This window comes from Microcebus murinus, chromosome 2 (genome assembly GCF_040939455.1).
Source record: "Microcebus murinus isolate Inina chromosome 2, M.murinus_Inina_mat1.0, whole genome shotgun sequence".
Lineage (NCBI taxonomy): Eukaryota > Metazoa > Chordata > Mammalia > Primates > Cheirogaleidae > Microcebus > Microcebus murinus.
Window position 1 is genome coordinate 121,748,451 of NC_134105.1, and position 22,819 is coordinate 121,771,269.

General features: G+C 33.2%; 1 protein-coding gene across 7 annotated transcripts in view; it reads right to left on the reverse strand.

The window, feature by feature from the left end:
- The window catches only part of COP1 (COP1 E3 ubiquitin ligase), a 217,456-nt gene that overhangs the window by 141,304 nt on the left and 53,333 nt on the right, over positions 1-22,819 (reverse strand). For 4 of the 7 annotated variants that reach the window (XM_076000399.1, XM_012765045.3, XM_076000398.1 and 1 more), the window contains 3 exons: positions 20,761-20,829; positions 9,107-9,166; positions 7,578-7,654 (listed from right to left, as the gene is read on the reverse strand). In XM_076000399.1, coding sequence (XP_075856514.1) covers positions 7,578-7,654; positions 9,107-9,166; positions 20,761-20,829 — 206 coding nt within the window. The remainder of the gene's footprint in view (positions 1-7,577; positions 7,655-9,106; positions 9,167-20,760; positions 20,830-22,819) is intronic. The other 3 variants (XM_012765047.3, XM_076000400.1, XM_012765046.3) reach the window with 1 other exon arrangement.

Genomic DNA, 22,819 nt, shown 5'->3' on the forward strand with positions numbered 1-22,819 from the left:
ATACCAAGGAAATTTATTTTTGTTTTAGTTTGATTTTAAGATTGCTTAAGATTCTTCAATGTCTTTCACTGCCTATGATATCAAACTCAACACCTTTTCATAGCATAGAGTCAGTGTTAAGACAGGTAACCTTTACTGTTCACGATAAAACAAACAACTGATTTTACTACTTCTTCCACACAAAAGGTAAACTTCATTAAAATACAGAAAATACCACATATGTTCAAAACTCCCCAATAAAAGTATACCTGAGATTTCTTAAAATCTCTTAGTAATCACTTAACCTTGGAAATTTGGAAGAAAGTGTTAGCCTGTGTATAGAGAATTTCCTATATTTTTACAATCTTCCCCTATTAAAGGAAATAAACATTACATATAAAATGTTTAGGTTTATGCAAGAAGATCTGTTTAAAATACACAACAAATCTGTGATGAATCTGTAAGTATTAGTTAGACCTGACCATAAAAACATTTCAGTCTTTGTTTCCCCTCCAGATAAAAAAAATTATCTTCCCAAGTAAAATAAAGCAGTTAGGCCAATAATAATTCCCAAAAAGTACCAAGAACTTAAGCATTAATACGTGAAGAAGGAATCATTAACAATGCACTGGTCATGGGTGATAATCTAGCCAAAGGCCCAATATGCAAAAAGAGGGAAGATGGCTCTCTTTTCATCTACTGTACCAAAGAACCATCTCTATCATTTGCCCCACCCCTTGCATATTTTTTTAACAATTGAGGCAAATATAATTGCATACAGTCTCATGAGTTAGCCAGAGGAAATTTCTTAATCCAGTCTAGAAGATACTATGCAATATCAAGCTTCTTGAATTTCACTGGTTTACTTAAGTTATAAAATACACAAATTCACAAGGTATTTAGGATCACTATTCTATGCATATATTGTTAATAATAGTTAAATATTCCTAGCATCCATAAAATGACTCCTTGCTTTTCCCTCCTATTATCTCTATGCTTCGATTCATCTGGATCTTTGTGAAAATGACAGAAACAAATAAAAGGTAAAACTCAAACATGTCTGATAAAGTAAAATCAAAAGTAGATTACATATGACCAGGCGCAGTGGCTCACGCCTGTAAGCCTAGCACTCTGGGAGGCCGAGGCGGGTGGATTGCTCAAGGTCAGGGGTTCGAAACTAGCCTGAGTAAGAATGAGACCCCGTCTCTACTATAAGTAAAAAGAAATTAATTGGCCAACTAATAGAAAAAATTAGCCCGGCGTGGTGGCGCATGTCTGTAGTCCCAGGTACTTAGGAGGCTGAGCCAGAAGGATTGCTTGAGCCCAGGAGTTTGAGGTTGCTGTGAGCTAGACTGATGCCAAGGCCACTCACTCTAGCCTGGGCAACAAAGTGAGACTCTGTCTCAAAAAAAAAAAAAGTAGATTACATAAAAGTATTACCTATATACAATACACAATATTAAAATATTCACAATATTGTACAATATTACAATATTCACAAATCTCCCTCTTCCTCTAGCCCAAAAAACTTTGATAAGCAATTCATAATTTAAAATGATATATCTTTTCAAAATTGAATTAAATTTTTGATCAACAGCAATCTCTTATCTAAGTGTTTTAAACATGAGAGATTATAGATCAAAAAAATTTTTACTACTTGTATGTTTTTGTACTTAGTTTGTTTTTTTTTAACGAGATAGTATCTTGCTAGTACTGAACCCCTAGGCTCGAGCGATCTTCCTACCTCAGCTTCCCAAATAGCTGAGACTACAGGTATGTGCCAACACATCTGGCTTATCCACTATTTTATATTAAATATCTTAGGAAAACAAGACTTACTCTATACATTTAACTGCAGTGACTATCTGGATCTTATTAAATTAGCATATTCAACCAAAGAAGACAAAGAAGTTTTCAACTAATTCATTATCTTCAAAATAAGTACTTTGAAGGTCGAAAAATACGGAGTATAAGAGACTAATAACTCAGACAGTTCTGAAATAATTTTTTAAAGACAAGGAATAAAGCAATTATGAAACAATTATTTCTAAGATAGAAATCACATCAATATGAAACAATTACAAATCTACAAATAAAGCTACCAACAATGGCTTTGAAGAGCATTTAAAATCTTAAAAAATATGTCAATGTTCCTCATCACACCGTATGTATATAAGGAAACAAAAAAGAATAAGGCCAGCTAAGCTACTATCTTCATAGGTTCAGTAATAAGTTATATAGCTCTGTGTCCTATTCACTTACACATATAAATTAAATAATATTTAAAAAGCCTGAAATCCACATTTGCTAATCCATACAGAATCAAGTCCACCCAGTCTACGTCTCTCCAAAATTCAGAGATAATCACACCTGGTCCAAGAATGTTTTACTCTATACAAAATCAGTACTATTCTCATTACTATTCTCATACTTGCCAGAAAATCTAACAAAATATTTCACTTTATTATTTAAATAAAGTTTGAGCTAAAAAATGAAAATGTCTAGAATATAAATAATACTCTACAGGGGTCCTCAAACTACTGCCCCAGGACCACATGCGGCCCACCAAGAACATTTATCCAGCCCCCCAGTGTTTTTGCTACCACTGCCTGTCCTGCTTAGCAGCCAACTCGTCCCGGGCCCACACTGCACATGTGTGGAATGTGCACCACACTCTCCAAGGCCCTCCAACAGTCTGAGGGACAGTGAACTGTCCCCCGGTTTAAAAAGTATGAGGACCCTTGCTCTAGGAGGACACATAGGATATATGATCATAATCATCCTCTCACATAAAAAAGAACCAATCTCACCTGGCAATAGGTAAAAGGGACTATGCTTGCTTATTATCTAATTTACTCATTATTTGATACATATAACTATGCAACAATAAAATGTAAACTATAGTTTATGCTGAGAAATTGTGAAGGCTTTCTTCTTAAAGATCTAAAACAGATTTAAAAGGCTCTGAGAGTAGCAATCTTTGTTTTGAACTGATTGTAAGATGCAAAACTTGAAACATATGAAAGCTTGAAAGGTTGGAAAAAATCCACCTGATTTTATCAAGGAAACAATCATACTCTCACCCCAATCCTACCCCAATGAAGCCTGATTGGTAGCTTTTTAGAAATAATAAAATAATTAGCTTATTTATTAAGTATATTAAAGATCACACTTCAATCAGAATCTCAAGAAGCTATGAAAATTAAACAACATTCTAGGTTAAGTATATATTTATTCAAAACCATATTTTTAAGTCCCTATTATGTATAAATACTCATATAAAAAGGTGGAAGCATAAGAAAAACCCACAGGATTACAGTATAGCATGGGATATGGGTATTTTCCCAAACTAACACATATTACAGAAACAGGATCAAAACAACCAGAAATCCTTGAGGGGGAAAAAAAGGTGATCAATTCTGTTTCCTTCTTCCCCTCCCCAAGTCCTTATTTTTTAGGGAAAGGGCATGTTAAAAATAGAAAAGACCTCACCCTAGGTTGGATTCTTTGGGGATTCAGGGAACCATTACTTAGCAGGTGAATCCAAGGGAAGCTTCTAGGCAAAGAATCAGTATAAGCAAAGATACCCTAACACCCTGCTTTGGGCATTATACTCAATTTTAAAGCACAAAAAGAGTGGGCAGGGGCTAGGTGATTATGGGGGTTATATAAAGAGATGGAGCTAAACCTAATGACATGATGGATAGCTTCTGAAGGATTTTAAGCAGAAAAGAAACATATTTCTGGCGATAATGTGTAAGAGGATAAGTTAAAAGACCATTGCTAGACTTCACATGATACTAAGGCAGCAGCAATAGAAAAGACAGGATGTGACAATTACAGCTAATCAAGGTAGGCAAAATATAAAAATCCTGTGAGGGGTGGGAGAAAGGAGATTATCACCATCTGGCTTTGTTTTCCTTTTCATTTAAATACATAATCTAAACATAAACTCAGAATCTCCATAATGGATTCAATGACTTGACATATTACAAAGGTTCTCGTTATAGAAAAATAAATAAACCTAGAAAAGAGCTTTTTAAGGTAAACCTGCTTAAAAGAGAGATCAAAACTTTATAGTGAAGAATAAAATAACTGCCGTTTATATTATGAAGCTAATAATTATGGGGAAAACAGGTAAATATAATTGCAACGACATGCTAGTTCTTAAAAATAAAGAAAAATCAAATTCAGATAGTATAACATAACATTTATTCCAGTATGTCTGATTTCACATCTTAATCCTAATGATTTTTCACAAAAGAGTATTTAAGAGCTATATCATTTTCCCCAAGTGACTCTCTCAATCCTTGATGGATATTCAAATTGACTTGTTCAAAGAAAATATCAAAACACTCTTAAAGGAAATGTTGTGTATGCCTATTTTCCCTTTTTTAACTATCAAACAGTGTAACTCTGCTAGAATCTCACTTGACGATAGCTTTGCAAGTGATTCTAGCAATTCTCCATCAATATTTTCACAGACTTCATGAAATCCTGTATCTTCTACAACAGCGATCCCCAACCTTTTTGGCATCAGGGACCAGTTTCATGGGAGACAATTATTGCACAGACTAGGGGCAGGGAAGGTGAGGCGGGTCAGAGCTCAGGCAGTAATGCGAGCTGTGAACAGAGATGAAGCTTCACTACCTACCCACCACTCACCTCCTACTGTGTGGCCAGGTTCTTAAGTTTCATGGAATATAATTTTTCCAGGGAGCTGGGGCAGGTTGGGGGAGGAGGGACTCAGGCCTTGAAGCACAGCCCAGTTCTAATAGGTCACTGACCTGTATCAGACCACTGCCCTGGGGTTGGGGACTACAATTCTACAAGATCTGTTACTATTACAAGGTAACCGCCTTTACCTCTTCCAATAAAATCCTAATCCAAACCAACAACTCCTCTCTTCTGGACTGCTACAATGCTTCCTAACTTTGCTTCCTGCTTCCAATGCCAGGGGCTTCGGAGAGACCATAGTTATCTTCTCTTTTTCTCCACCGTGGACTCCAAATACACATTTGAAAATCTAAATCAGATCCTACTCAACACTATCCAATGAATTTCTATCATAATTACTCTTCACTTCATTCATGTGTCAACTTAAATGTCACTTCCTTGGAGAAGCCGCACTATGGAAACTAAAATAGGATCCTCTTGCAAACCCCTATTGTGCCTAATTTCTCTTCCTAAAGTACTACAGTCATATGTCGCTTAACAATGAGTATATATTCTGAGAAATGTGTTGTTAAGCGATTTCTTTGTTGTGTAAACATCATGGAGTGTACTTTCACAAACCCAGACAGTATATATATTTTTATTTTTATATATATATATTTTCAAATGGAAAACTAAGCGTCCCAACACCATTACTGAATGCCAATCACTGTCTCTACTTGATCTGCAATGCCAATATTGAGTGCCATATATCAGGTACCTATATGCTCCATTACAATCTTATGGGATCACCATCATATATGTAGTCCATCACTGATGGCAACATCATTATGCAGACCATGATTGTATTCATGTTAACATGCTACTACCATGCTACATATTTGCTTGTTTAGTATTTCCCACAACCTCCATACAGACATTCCAGAAGTTAAGCTCCTTAAAGGCAGGAACTTCGTTAACTTGATTCAATACCTAGAATAATGTCTAGTACATAAGCGGCATTCACAAAATAGACCAATTAAGAATGCACTATATTGTCACAAGTTTATAAAATCCAACAATCAGTGAAAGACTGAGTAGCAAAGACCTGGACACAATAGATATAAGGAAATGCTGCCATTAAGCAGAGAGGGATTCCTTGGCCATAAAAAGGAATGAAATAATGTCTTTTGTAGCACTTGGATGGAACTGGAGACCATTATCCTAAGTAAAGTATCTCAGGAATGGAAAAACAAACACCACATGTACTCTCTAATAATTGGGAGCTAATAGATGGGCACACTTGGACACAAAGAAATGTAAAAGTCACTGGAAATCAAGAAGGGGGAGGGGGAGGAGGAGGAGTGGGATAAAAACCTACCTATCGGATACAATGAACACTATCTGGGTGATGGGCACACTAAAAGACCCAACTTAAACATTACAAAATTTATCTACGTAACAAAAATGTTTGTACTCCCTTAATATTATGAAATTTTAAAAAAATGTGATATGACAATGTGAATGAATTGTCAGTTTATTAGTGAATTTTTTGTGATGTAACAATTTCTGCTTCCCTCTATGTATTCATACAATAAATATTCCACTGACAAAGATCCCATGTATATCAGTAAATGAATGCCAGACTTAAAGATAACAATATCTCACAGACCCAATCATTCCCATATCTTTTAAACCAAGTAAAATAAGGAGGAAAACCAGCTGAATTACACAGCCAAAGTGACCCCAGAATCAACTAGAATTCACAGGGATTCTGCACACCATGTTTAATGGGAATAATATCAAATCTCCCAGGAATGCTCCTTAACCAGAACATCTCCTACACTCCATTTCCCATACATCACACTAAACTAGACTCATAATAGATTGTCCTAAAATGATAAAGGTTCTGAAGGTTAGTGTAACCTACTGTTCCTAATACACGTTACCCTATAACCATAAGTCTGAAAAGTAACCATTAGACCATTATCCTTAAATGGATTAGTAAATTTTTCTAAAAAGTGGCTTCATGTAAAATTGCTCTTACTTTGAACATTTCAAACATAAAAATTCAAAAGTCAAAATTTAGACAGCACATATTTCATAAAATAGAATTTAGAGCTTAAAAGGGATCATAGACCAGGCGTTCTCAAACTACGGTCTGCGGGCCACATGCAGGTGTTTTTGCCAGATTGTTTTTTTACTTCAAAATAAGATATGTGCAGTGTGCATAGGAATTTGTTCATAGTTTTTTTTTAAACTATATTCCGGCCCTCCAACACCTGAGGGACAGTGAACTGGTCCCCTGTTTAAAAAGTTTGAGGACCCCTGTCATAGACATTCACTATATTTTATAAATACTTACTAAATGAGGCCAAGCATTATTCTAAAATCTAGGGAAACAGTCATAGTTGAGACAAATATAATCCCTGCTCTAATAGAACATACAGAAGGGAAGACTTAAATTAATAACAAGGAATTATAAGAAAATACCAGGGAAATCTAACAGATCTATCTAGTGGTCTCATTTTAAATCTGGAGAAAGTGGTCTGCCCAAGAAAATTCAGTGAGTTAGGGGGAAAATCCAAGGTTTTATCACATTTTCCCCTAATATTACCATTTCATGTTCTCAAATTTAGATTTGTATGTCATCTGATTTTAATTTACAAGATATTTAAAGCTATCATTATTGTAAGAAATTTATCAAAATTTTAATCCAACTGTGAATTCACAATATTATAATATTCTACTCACTAAATGTTCCTGGCAAGAAATTGAAAGCATTAAGAAAACAGATGGGCCATCTGAATCTCATTTATACATCATGACCAAAAGTAATTTCTAAGGGTTTTTGTACATTGCATGGAAAAGGTTCCCAAGGACTAGTACCATATGCACACTTTGTAATACGAACTTTAAGCAATTGCAAGTGTGAAGCTTTGTACCTGTGTGATGGAGAAGGAGCTTCAAATTGAGGCACTGTGCTATCTTCACTGACAGGAGAGTATAAGCCACTCATTTCCTGAAAGTAAAATTATCTGAGTTATAGTAGATACTCCAAATAGAAGATACATAAATCAAAGAGAGATGGCATATTCCTTTTCAATTCTGGGTTTTCATCAGTCCCTTTTTCTCTCAACACCCAAATTTCTGAATACTTCCTCTCCACAGAGTACAAAAACACGGACATTTGAAAAGTTAAGAGATGAGTCTCTTCCACAGTATACATAAAGAACTATAAATTCCTTAATAAATATTGTTCATTATTAATGAAGACACCAAATACAGAAAAAGACAAACAAATATTTAAATTAGATAGATGTACATTACACTAATTGAACTAGTAAATCATTAATCCAGGCGATAACCTACTATAAATATTAAGGTAAATATGACAGTAAGGTAACAAGATCATCAGGTTCAATTCTTTAAAGTACAAAAAAACCCCCCAAGATATGGCAGTTTCTACTTTAAAAATATTCTCCACAAATATTAAGAAGAGTAACACTCTTCTTGATTCAAATATTAGCTTTGCTTAATGATTTAAACTATAATTTTTGATCAGTAACCCAGGAAAAAAGGCCTCCTAATCAACCATTATTGTATAAATTATTTCTCTGAATCATACCGACAAGCTAGCCTCCTTTTCTTATATGCTACATTATGATTATAACGGGAAAATAGCAAATTTTAAAACACCACTAAAGATGCATAATCAGGTAAAATTATTTCTGGCTAATGAAAGCTCAGCTCAGTAATATAGTCAAGCAAATGACATAAATATAATAATAAATTACGAATGTCACATGGGATGCTGAACATCCACTAACTATTAAATTCATTATCTTTTAACATATTCTACATATCAGCAAAAGAAAATGACATATGAGAATAATGAAAAACACAAACTAAATTTAAATACATCCAAAGGCAAAAACCTCACATCATAATAGCTTATGAGCCTCCCAAGAATCCTCCCATGGATTTAAGTAAACTACATTATATTATCAATTCCTAGAATATTGATAATTTATCTTTATATTTCTCTTTTAATCAACCTTACCACCTAGAAATGCACATAATAGATATGTAAAAATTATTTATTTAATTAAAAAATGGCACAGCAATGAATCATTTTAGTGGTAACAATTGAGGGTTTTAAGTTAATATGATGGCATTCCAAGATAATACGGTGATTTTTTCAATCTAATCAAAAAAATTATGGCAATAAAACATTATAAAAATAAATTTATACTACATTTTATCATCAAGAAAGGGCTCAGAATGTGTTTCTCTACAAAAGTGCATTCTCAATTAAAATTAAAGTAATATGTGTTACTTTCTTCATAACCAAGAAAGTGGTTAATCCCATAAATTTAATCCCATAAATTCAATGCAGCAACTTAAAGGACAGGTGACAATTTCATGAAATTGGAAAAATTGCAAGATATGGGATAAATTTTTGATTTCTTACTTCCACTCTTTTAATATCCTCTTCCAAAACACTTAGCTCCTTCTGGATCTGTTCCAATTGCTGTAGATTAAATAGGGGAAAAAAAAAACCTAAGCCAAACCACAATGGTATCACCATGATCACAAAATAAGTTTACATTTAAAAAATAATTTCTAGAAAACTAGGTACTAATGACAAATTAGAGATGAAAAACACCGAAAAAATATAGCTAGAAGTTCCAATGTTTGAATGCAAAGGTAAAGACTTAATCTTTAAGAAAATACAATGTCATATTTCTTTAATACAATAGGGTTTGATCTTATAATAAAAATACAAAAGATGAAAATGATAATAAATGACTTAAAAAATACAAGTTATCTAAAGACCTTTCATATTACCTCATTTAATTATGAAAAACCAAATAAAAAATATAGCATATCAGTTATTAATCCCATTTAATAAATAAAAAGTAGTCTGACAGAGGTTAAATCCCATCACCCAAAGCAAACACAAGTTAGCATATTAACATTTCTTTCTTAGAGATTTTAAAGCACATTTAAGATAATATTTTATCTTTTATAACTTGCCCATTACATCATAATCATTTCCTATGTCACTAAAATGCAAACATTTTAACTGTTGAATAATATTCAAAAATATATTTTAACTATTTCACTCTCACTAGAGATTTAAGCTGTTTGCAAAGTATCACAAATAAATCTGGAACATACAGGCCTTTCAGATTTTACTTCATTTCATTTTCAGATTTTATTAAAAGGTTACTTCAGATTTTAATAAGAGATTATTAAAAATAAAATTATTCAATCAGAAGTAGTAGTTGGAAAATTGTTCATTACATAACATAAAAATGCTTTCTAGAAACACTATATACCAATTTAAATTTCTATCATCAGTATGGATAACTGGCTATCTTACTCTAGCATATATATAGAGAAAACAGATTTTTAAAATATAAAATAGTAACAATGAATACTTACACAACAATACTGATTGCCAGATGTGAAATAGGTATTAGTAAATATTATGAAAATGAGGCGCAGAAAAGCTAAATGATTTGTCCAAAATCATTCAGCAAGTAGTGGCAGAACTGGAATTCAAATCAAGGCAGGCTTTTTGCTCCAGAATTCATGCTGTTAACCACTATCCTATACTACCTCTTGAAAACAGTACCTTATTGTTTAATTCATTTCTTTAATGACTAGTAAAAGTGAAGAGGGTTTGTTTAAGTTTATTAGCATTAGCACCCTCTCTTCTGTGGCAATACAGGCAGAGTTGGTAATCTAATTGATAACTTATTAATTCAAATATTTACCAATCCTAGGCATCTTGCTAAGCACTGAGAAAAACAGGATTTAGAAAATCTATAGCCCTTGCCCTCCCAGACTCCAGTCTAGAGGAAATGGAAAACAACTAAGCCATTAGTTGAAATATCGCTGCCAAGTAGAAAACAGTGGGAAAGTACAAAATAAGCAGAGTAAATAATAACATATGCAAAGACACAAAAGCTATGAGAAAAGGAGTAAATCTGAAGCTATGGCAATGAACAAAATTGGTTAATATCAATCCGCATAGTCAGAAGAGATAAAAACGAAAACTGAACACCAAAGTTAAAGAGATGGACAAAGGAAGAAGCAGTATTAACTATCAAGAAGGGCAAAGTGATAGCCACAAAACCAGAAGAAAGACAGTATACTATTGGAGAAACCAGGGATAAAAAGACTGATTAGGGCCGGGCGCTGTGGCTCACGCCTGTAATCCTAGCTCTTGGGAGGCCGAGGCGGGCAGATTGCTCAAGGTCAGGAGTTCAAAACCAGCCTGAGCAAGAGCGAGACCCCGTCTCTACTATAAATAGAAAGAAATTAATTGGCCAACTGATATATATATATATAAAAAAAATTAGCCGGACATGGTGGCGCATGCCTGTAGTCCCAGCTACCTGGGAGGCTGAGGCAGAAGGATCACTCGAGCCCAGGAGTTTGAGGTTGCTGTGAGCTAGGCTCACGGCACTCACTCTAGCCTGGGCAACAAAGTGAGACTCTGTCTCAAAAAAAAAAAAAAAAAAGACTGATTAGCACTGTCAAATGCTTTCAACTTATCCAGATACATTAATAAACTTTCCACCATCTTAAAATCTGTTACACAATACTACCTTAACTGAAAACTTGCTCTCCCTCAAAGACACTAACTATCTTGGCACTCTTTCAAATAGAGGCTAATCACTAATAAATTCTTGAATGTCCCAGGTTCACAAGACTAGGTGAAATGCATCATTTGTACTCCATTTCATGCCATGTCCAACAATTAGTCTCCCATTCTAAAATAAAACCCACTCTGGTCTAGCTCATACCAAGTAGCGAAGTCACTCCCTACCCACTTTAGCTATCTATAAACATCCCAGTTATTCCTCACCATCACTGGAGCCTTTTGGTTCATAGACACTTTGAACTCCAGTTATGCTGACCTATATTTCAGAAAAGGACTCCCATGGTCAGCTTTTAAAATGAAGGCTGAAAGTAAACATCTATAATATAATAACATCTAGAGATAGCCTATATCACTTGTATGATACCTAATACATAACTGAGATCAAATTAATAATTTTAATTTTGCTTTTGAATTGGAAAGACCAGAAAAAATTGCTAATGTCAACTGAAATCCCCAAATATTTAACTCTAATGTCCTCTTTTCCGAAGATAATGTCCTATCCTTCTAATACTCCAATGCTTTTGTTGGATAATACACCTATAATCATATATAAGATGAACTACAAAAACAGCAATTTCATGTGGTTCAATTTAAAAATGAAACAACTAGGCTGTGCACAGTGGCTCACCCGTTATGCTAGCACTCTGGGAGGCTGAAGTGAGAGAACTGCTTGAGCTCAGGAGTTCAAGACAAGCCTGAGCAAGAGCAAAGCCCCATCTCTACTAAAAATAGAAAAATGGGCCCGGAGCTGTGGAGCACCTACAGTCCCAGCTACTTGGGTGACTGAGGCAAGAGGACTGCTTGAGCCCAGGAGTTTGAGGTTGCAGTAAACTCCGATGATGCCACTGCACTCTAGCCAGGGCGACAGAATGAAAAAAAAAAAACAACAACTAATGTACAAGTGCTGTCTGATAAATCCATAAAGTACAGAAACAATAATGTTAACCTATCTATGTGAGAAAGCCTAATAAGGTGTCAAACAAGAAATATTGAAAAAAAATGTTAGAAGGGTAAGAAGGAATGAAAACTAGAGAGTACATATTGAATTTAAGGGAAGCATTTAGTCATATGAAGTGTATACTACACATGTCCCATACCACCACCCCACAGACATATACATACTTAATACCTAGTCCCTGTAGTGACAGACTATAAGACTTTGTTCAATCTTCCCACAGCAATTTATTTAAAAGATGAGAATAAAACATAGAACAGGATGACTGATAAATAAATAAATAGGAGGGCAAAATAAAATGACTTATTGAAAAGCAAATGTAAACAGATGTCAACACCAATAGACTGTAATAACTTACAAATATATGATGTAATACCTAGAAAAACCACTGAAAAGCCATACAAAGAGATGTACTCAAAAACATTATAGATAAATCAAAATGGAATTCTAAAAAAAGTTCAAGAACTCAGAGACCAAAACAGAAAAACAACAACTAAAATAACAACACAAACAGAGAAAAGAAACATAAAACAAATAATAAAATGGCTGGCTTAAGCCATAACATTTATGGTAAATACTTAGTACACAATTAAAAGACTGCAACTGGCAGAGTAGATTAAAAAAACACAGTCCAACTAAATGAGGCTCTATGAGAAACTATCTTAAATATAATGATTTAGTAATTGATACCACAAGGACACAAAGACTCAGTAAAGTTGCAGAAAATTCTCACCATACATTTAACAACTTTATACTGAACCATGCAATTGCAGAAAACACATTCTTTTCAAGCACAAATATTTAAAAATTTAACCAACTACCAGGTACCACAGCAAATATCACACTCAAAAGAATAAAACACAAAGTACTTTCTGATTACAATGCAATTGTAACAGAAATTCATTAACAAAAAACTCAAGAAAATCTCCATGTTCGAGTAATAAGAAGTTGATTTCTAAATCACCCTCCCACAGGCCTAAGGAAAACATATAATGAAAATTAAAAACAATTTTGAACTAAACAATAACAAAGTATGATACCAAAATCATTAGCTACAGGTTAAAAAAATGAACTGTGGCCCAATGCCTATATTAGAAAAAGCAGTCTGCACAGTAATATGCATATCCAAGTCTACAAATTAGAAAGGAACAATAAAACCAAAAAGAGTAGAAGGATGAAAATAATAAGTAGCACAAATTAATAAAATCAGGAAACAAATATAAAATCCAAAAGATAACAAAGCCAAAAGTTGGTTCTTAGATAAATCTCATAAAATTGATACATCTCTGAAAAGAACTGATCAAGAAAAAAGAGAAAAAGGAACAGCAAAATAAGCAGTGTCAAGAATGAAAGATAAGACAACACTAAAAACCCTGGGAACACTTAAGACTCTATTAAGACCAATGTTATGCCAATAAATTTGAAAATTTACATGACATAGACAATTCCTAGAAAAAGTTTAACATATCTAAAGTGATATCTAAAACAAAACCCTGAATAAGCATATAACTGTATAACTGAATTAATAATTTAAAACTTTCTGCAAACACATCACAAGCCCACATTGCTGCTCCAGTAAGATCTTTAAACATTCAAAAAGATACCCTTCTTAGATGATACAAATTCTTCCAGGAGAAGACAAAGAAGGTACATTTCCTAACTCATGTGAAAAGTTAACATAATCTTTATAGCAAAACTGGACAAGATCAGTGTAAGGAAAAATATCTCATTCACCAAACACAGATGCAAAAATCCTAAACACAATATTAGCAAGCCAAACCACATAGAAGAGTATACACATAATGACCAAGTTTGATTTACATAAGGGACACAAGTAGGGGGACCAACTATCCTGGTGGGGTTTCCTAGAATGCAAAATGTTTAGTGACAGAACAAAAATCTCAATCAAAATGGTTGGTCACCCTAGGTGCAAAGTTGATTGACTTTCTAAGGTTAAACCAATGTAATTGGTTTTGTATGTAATTACTGACAATAGGATGAAAAAGAAAAATCATGATTGTCTCAGACGCACAAAAATTTTTAGAGAATATTCAATCCCACTCATAATTTTAGAAATCCTCTTAGCAAACTGGGAATAGAAACGTACTTCCTTGAATGATAAAAAGTACCTAAAAAAAACCCTACAAAAAACATCATACCTAATGGTGACACGCCGAATGCTTTCACTTTGAGATCAGCATCAAGACTAGGGGTGCCCCGCTATCACCACTTCTATTCATCATGTACTGGATGTCCTAGCCAGCAGAGTAGACAAGAAAAATAAATAAAATATATAAGGATTATAAAAAAGAAACTAAACTGTTATTATTTGCAGATTATGATGTGTACACAGAAAACATAAAAGAATCTACAAATAAATTAGAATTAATGAGAGCCAACTAGGCTGTGGGATTTTAAAAAAAGTATGTAAAAATAAACAGTATTTCTATATACCAGCAACAGTAAGAAACTAACATTAAAGACACAGATAGCATTTACAATAGCATCAAAAATAACTAAATCTAAAATAAAGATGTGTAAGAATGATACCCTGAAAAATTCAAAATTTTTAAAGATTTTTTTAAAGACCTAAATATAGAGAGACATACCACATTTACAGATTAGAAGACTAAATACTGTAAATATACAGTCTCCCAAATTCATCACAAAAGTAATTCAAATAAAAATCACAGCAAGTTTACCATGGGAATATACTAGCTGATTCTAAAATCTATACAGAAATGCAAAGAGCATTTCCAGACTTTCCAGATGAACAGCAAGTTACTAAAAGGTCTAGCTTTTAATACAAGGTGGTATTAAACAGACCAGTGTAGCAGAAAAGAGAGCCTAGAAATAGATCCATACATATTTGGATACTTGATACATACTTGATATATGACAAAGGTGAAACTTCAGAGCAATGGAGAGAGAATGGACTTTTTAAATAAATGATGCTTGGACAGCTGGATATCCATATAAAAAGATCCCATACCTCCCATTAAACACAAAAATAAATCTTCAAGTAGAGTATAGATCCAAATGTAGAAGATAAAAAAGAATAAAGCTTCAAATAAAGGACAGTATAGGAAAGTAAATATCTTTTTTTTTTTTTGAGACAGAGTCTCGCTTTCTTGCCTAGGCTAGAGTGAGTGCCGTGGCATCAGCCTAGCTCACAGCAACCTCAAACTCCTGGGCTTAAGCAATCCTACTGCCTCAGCCTCCCGAGTTGCTGGGACTACAGGCACGAGCCACCATGCCCAGCTAATTTTTTATATATATATATATATATTAGACGGCCAATTAATTTCTTTCTATTTTTATAGTAGAGACGGGGTCTCGCTCAGGCTGGTTTTGAACTCCTGACCTTGAGCCATCCACCCACCTCGGCCTCCCAGAGTGCTAGGATTACAAGCATGAGCCACCGCGCCCGGCCGGAAAGTAAATATCTTTATGACCACAAGTGGAAAAGACTTCTTTAATTGACACAATAGGCACTAATTATAACAGAAAAGATAACTTTGACTCTATTAAAGTCAGAAACCTCTGTTCATCAAATGACACCATTAATATAGTGGAAAAAACAGCCTGAGTAGAGGCAAAGATATCTGTGATAGACAGACCTGATAAAGATGTACATCTAGCATATATACATATCAAACCATTAAGAAAAATCAACCAAATAGAAAAAAATGCAAAAAGTTTTAAACAAGTACTTTATACATACACACAAAAATCCAAATGGCCAAAAACACAGTATCAGGTGCCAAGCCTCATTAGTCATCAGGGAAATGTAGATTAAAACAACAAAGAGATAGCAATACATACTCCAAGATTAGCTAAACTGGGAGCAGTCTATTGATACCAAGTATTGGCAAGAACACAATGCAAGAGGAATGTTTGTAGGAAGAAGAAATAATACCTCTTGCTTTGGAAAACATTTTGTTATTATCTATTAAAACTGAAGATATACATACCCTATGACTCATCAAGTCTACTTCTAAATACATACCATACAGATTTGTATGCTAACATACATATACCTGGATACATATGTAAGATAGTACCATTGTTTGTGAAGAGCCAAAACTGAAAACCTAAGTTTTCAGTCAGGTTTTCAACAACAAAAATGGAGTTTATTCACCTCATGGAATAATATGCAACAACAAAAATCAATCAACTACCATATATACAACCATACAGATGAATCTTAACATAGAGCCAAAGAAGACAGGAATGAAAGAGCACATATTGCACAAGCACATTTATATAAAGCTCAAAAACAGAGAAACTATATAGATACTCAGACAGCAAAATATTAAAGAAAGGCAAGGAAGTAACTGCCATAAATATCAGGATATTAGTTACCTAATGGTCAAGGAAGAAAGCTGTAATTAGAAAAGGGTCAGCAGGAGGCTTCGAGAGTCCTAAAAATATTCTGGTGTGCTCATGATGGTGGTTACATGAATGGTCACTCTAATTCTTATTAATTTGATTTATATACTTTTCTGTGTTTTTCATATAAAAATAGTTTAAAATTCAATTCAGTAAAATTCCAAACAAAATCAAAAAGGAATTAAGACTCATCAAAACTGTTCTAGTACAGTAAATTAAACAGGTACCAAAAATGTCCAAAAGTATATTTTAAAATTAAATAAAATGAAATATAAGGCAATTGGTCACTGTTGGTACAAATTTTCACAGATGAGGCTGGCTTTTACATGGAACACAAAGCTCTTTTGTTCAAACTAACCATAGAGGAAGACTCACATGTTCATTTAAATACATATAATTATTAAATGCCATGGCAGGCAGATTCTAAGACGGCCTCCAAAGATCCCCACCTCTTAGTATTCACACACTTGAGTAACTCTCTCCAAGTGTAGCCTAGACTAATGATTTGCTTCTAACAAAGAAAAAATGACAAAAGTGTTAGGATATAACTTCTGAGATGAAGATACAAAAAGTATTTTAATTTTGTCTTGCTTTCTTACTCTCTCTCTTTGAGGGGTAGGCAGCTGCCATGTAGTTATTATCCTATGGAGAAGTCCATGTGGCAAGAAACTGATGTCTTTCCAAAAGCTAGTGAGCAAACTTGAAAGGGTTCCTACCCCAGTCAAACCCTGAGGTAACTGCTACCCAGGCCAACACCTCAATTGCGGCTTGGTGAGAAACCCAGAGCCAAGGCATCCACCTACTCTGCACCAAGATTCCTGACTCAAGATATTAAATGTTTGATGCTTTAAGTCATCAAGTTTGAGGATAATTTGTTACACAGCAATAGATAAGTAACACAAATGCCTACTAGGTACCTTGCACTTTCCATTCTCTTGATATTCTAAAGAGAGGCAGTAGGAAAAAATAAGTCAAAATTGAAAATTAAATGGATTCTAACAGCCCTAAATTACTAGCCACATGTGACCTTGGGGTAAAGATTATGTTAAATCTGAAATGCATATTTAACTTCTTTGATTGGTATACATCAATGTCTACACCAACACTCAATATCATAACCCCAATTAAAAGTTACAAATGAAACACAAAGTTAATTTTCAAAGTATGAATGTTAATCTTATGAAAACAAATTGGAAAGTAGCAATTTGCCTCCTGGTAAATCTATATTCCACCTGAATAAGTTCAAGTATATAAACTATACTACAGAAGGTAAGACCTTTAGCAACTATATTCATTTTGAGTATTAAACATGCAAATAGATTTTATAATATATGCATGAAGAAAATGTAACCACTCACTTCATTCTGTCTGCACTAAAACATGAGAATTAATCAACTAAATTTTCTACACCAAAGCTTATTATGATTACAAATTATTATAGTATCCAATTCTAATCATGATAAAATTTATGAAATTTAATCAAAAGAATAAGTACATTTTTAAAATATGTTAACCTAGTTCCTCAGAGTTGCTTGCATAATTAAAACTGAAATAGTCACTCAATCATGGATAGATTAAAAAGAAAACTAAAATGTATTAATGACAGTATAATCACTGCACATAATGGGAACCAATGTCCACAAGGACTTGGACCTAGTTATGTTTCTTGGTTAAACTACCTACTATGAAAAAATATGGTCCAAAGGGGTGAAAAAAAAAATCAATCACAAGGATAATATTAGATTCAAACCAAAGTCAAGCTGAAAGTCTTATAGCACAATTCATCCAGAAGTTTAATAACAAAAACAAAGTAACACTATACTAGAGCTATAAGATCACAGGCAGTATCATAGAAGGTGTTATTGGGAGCAACTGGACACAACATCAGAGAGAGGACAAACTGGGATCACAAAAAAAGAATACTGTTGGGAAAAAATTCTCCATTGTTCTCTCCAGTTTCTGCACATTTTGTGACAGCTTGGGTTCTAAATTATTTTTCCAACAATGTGTGTACAGCAAACAGCCAGGCAAGACAGAAATAGGGCAGAGGGTAGGTTTGTTTTCTGACCAATATAATTAAAATTGTGTCTCCCTTGCAGAACAAAGATTGGAAAGGTTTGCTAGTAGCTCCCTTTAAAAGATTGGGGTTTCCTAAGATCAGAGTTCCTTTGCTGGAACACAAATCCATTGTACGTGCAGAATTCACCTGGGCCCATCTTCACATTGCCCCTATGGGACTTAGGGGTCGGGGGAACTGATGCAAAGTGAAACTGTCACTGCTAGTAATAAAGTCTTTTATCTCCAGTAGTTTTAGGTCTTCTGTCAGCATCAATGAAACTATGTCAGGCTAACTTCTTAGCTTGCTAGTAAGTGTAAAACTCTCAGAACCTTCAGTTTTTTATACTTATAAATTATACTCTTATTTTGAGACAATGTCAAGACTAACAATTTGTTGCAGGTATCAGTAGACTCCTGGAGAAGCAGTGATTAATACTGAAAAACCTCAGGTACTAATGAAAACCTTAAATATTTCAGGACACAGATAAAAACCAGCCATTTCATTTAACCCCACGTATCCTTATGCTTGGACTGTTCACTTCGTGGATTCATTTACTCATACATTATTAGGTACTTTCTTATGTACAGAATCTCATTCTCAATGAGTTTAAAATCTAAAACAAACACATAAAACTACAATTTTACATTCTATTTAAAATGAGGTTGTATATGAAATACAAAAAAATATTCATTTTCAGAGAATTTTCTACAGCAAAAAATGTTGACAGTGTACATGTTGCATTAATCATTTTATTTTCATATATTAAAAAATTTTCAGCCTTGCTAATCAAAGCATGGTCCAAGGACCATAAGTTTCAACATCATATGAGCTTGCTTGAAATGCAGATTGTCAGATTTCAACACAGGCCCCCTTAATCAAAACTTGCATTTTAACAAGATCCTCATGCCTACTGCAGTTTCTACTGTACTACCAAACATTTTAAACAAATGAATGACTGGAAACCATCTCATTCCCAACCAAAAAAGAAAAAAAAAAACCTTAAGAGACGCAAATCTTAAATTTATAATGAAGATAATGTTTCTGTTAACAGACATACTAAAATCACAATTGTTAACCTAGCAAAAGTTAAGGATAAGAAAAATATAGTCACAATGCATGTAAAGAATATTCAACTATCAACACTAGTATAATCCACTAAAATCTAATCTGAACAAAGTCAGAAAAAGTTAAAACCAGGACATAATGAATACTCAAAAGAAGGGGAAATATCATACTAAAACAACATCATACTAAGACAATGGAAAGTTCTGGTAATACACACTTAAAGTGCTTTGTCAAAATAAAAACATCTCTCATCTTTTTATTTTCAAACAGAATAAAGATAGCCCAGAACACAGCACAGCTTAGATTTTTTTAAAATGAGTAAGAAATATCCTACTTACACAATCCTTAAAGTAAAAATAACAGATTTGAGAACCACTAGAAATTAAAAAAAAACACACATACACACAGATTCAGTTATTTATTTTAGCATGCTATCCAGAGCACAGAATTTTGACTATTTAATTTTCTCCTATTTTGTATACGTGTGAAATGACTGACGAATTTTATAAATGTTAAATTAGAACATTCTGGCAATAAGATAATTAACACAAAATTACCTTTTAGCTATCCTCCACAACTTAGACCTTCTAAGTTCTAAATAAGTACCTTTGTTTTCACCCTCACATATTTTTACCATAAGAAAAACTGTAACCCTAGGTAAGGCTTTATTATCTAAATTTTTCTAAGTTTTCCCTTCACGGCTCTCATTTGATAATTCCATTTGCTATTCTTTATAGCTTTGAGGTAACTCATTGCAGTCAATCTTACTGAAAACTTTTCAATGTGTCTCCACAAAAGGATTTTTTAAACATAAAGTTGTAAAGGTGAAAGTTAAAACAACAAAACTTAGGAAAACCTAAATATTCAAACGCTTTTTAAAATATTTAAATAAAATTTTTGGCCTGAAATGCTTTTATAAAACAGGAACAGTCAACAACAGTACATGAAACATTATGTAAAACACACAAAATAATATACCTCTCTCTTATTTCTTCTTGCAACCTTGAGGAATTCCATAAGAATCTGTAGTTGGGCTGCATGTGATTCCTACAATAAAAAATTATAATTGTTCTTTTAAAAAATGTAATTTTGAGTTCAAAGTTTTCTTTAACATCATATTATATAACCAGTAGGAAGTAACTTGATATATCCATTGAAGTTAATCTATTAATTCTATTTAGTCAGATTAACCAAATGCTAATTGGCAATTTTAAAATCAAACAATTGTCCACAAAACTAAAGTTAATTTTAAGAAACAGATGTTCTAAGTTACATTCCTCATTTACCATGCTGGAAAAGCTATTTATGGGGAATGGTAATTCTGTTATCTAACTCTTAGCCTGTTCTACTCCAACTAAACTAATAAAACATCAAGACAAAAATCAGAGTGGAACACAGGTTCCAGACACTAAAATCAGTTTCCTCATAAGAACTTCATTTGGCGAGTAAGTATAATAAATACAGATAGGTATAAATACCTTTCAGAAGTCAAATTTAGTATTTCTGGTTATTACCTACTCACACAAATGTGAGAATTAATATATTTCTATAAAAGATTTCAATCAAAATAAAATACTTAAAAACAAAGAAAAGATAAATGATAATTATGAGCCTTGACATTTTCTCAGTATCAAAATATAAAAATACAAGTCTATATTTTTTACTGCTAAAATCCACAAGACCCAAGGATTCCAGGTGAATCTGATAAATATATGTAAAAAGAATAAAAGCTAAAAATGAAATAGCAATAAGAGGTAGTTCATAAATAAATAATTCTAATATTTTTCTTATATATTTAAGAGGGAGAAAAAAAGCCCAGCAGAGCAACTCCAAAGCAAATAAAAATATATAAATAAAAAACATTAGTAAAACTTTCATTTACCTGAATATGCAAAAGAATTATCTAGAGCATTTGTTAAAACAGACACTGGATCAGATTTTAGAAATTCCAATTCTATTGCTCTAAAATATTTTCCAGGAACCTATGTTAAACAAGTGCTCTGATGATAAGAATAAGATAATTAAAATTTTAAGAAGCAGCAAGATATAACACATACTATAAAAAAAGCATAGCTACCTCATACTCACTCCCAGAGTCTATCCTTCTGGGTAGACATCTTTGGATTTTAAAAAACAAAAGGCAAAATAGATGAAGGAAACTTTCAAGTCAAGGAAAATAAGAAGAAATAACCAAATATGAACTGACAATCACAATAGGATAGTCCAGTTTAAAAACACAATTGAATAATTTGTTTTACAATACAAAAATTTGTGAAACATGGTACCATGAAGATTGAAATTTTTTCTTACATTAACAAACTAGCTTTAATTGGACCTTAGACCCATTCTTGACAAGAGAGTTAAACTGTCACACAAAACAAACTCAAAAGGGCTCTGTGACCCAACAGTGACAACAAAGCATCCCAGATCCTCAGCATCTTTCTTGGGACTTCTCTAACACTGATTCTCTACAACTCATGGATCATTTATTTGTCTAGAGAGTAAAGACCACATCTTTATACACAAAGTAACATCTTTACACAAAAACTGCCAAAACTATAAAAAAAAAAGAAATATAGTTCAGTTGCAAAGGAAGTATATAAACTCAAAATTTTAAGTTTAAATACTTCATTTCAATCTAACAACTAGAACATGCAAAAAGGACAATAATACAATTGATTTGTAGAAAGGCAGAGGGGGAAGCTCCCCAAAGCATCAAGGTCAAAGGGAAAATGGGACCAACTAGATACACTAGAAATTCAGCACGTGGCACCTTCTTCTGCAATTTAATCTTCTTCAAAGGAGTAACTTCAAGAAAAGAAATAAATGGCCAATTTATGAAACTATAATTTCATATGTAAATATGAAAGAAAATTACATAAAAAAGATAGTGGAGAAGAGAATGTTTAAAAATGGGAAGAGTACAACCAATTATACCCAAATGTCTAGCCATATAATGTTCTGTTAGAATACTCTCAGAAATTGAACATAAAAGCAATCCTCTAAAGTCATTAAACTCATTACTAAAAATAGAAGT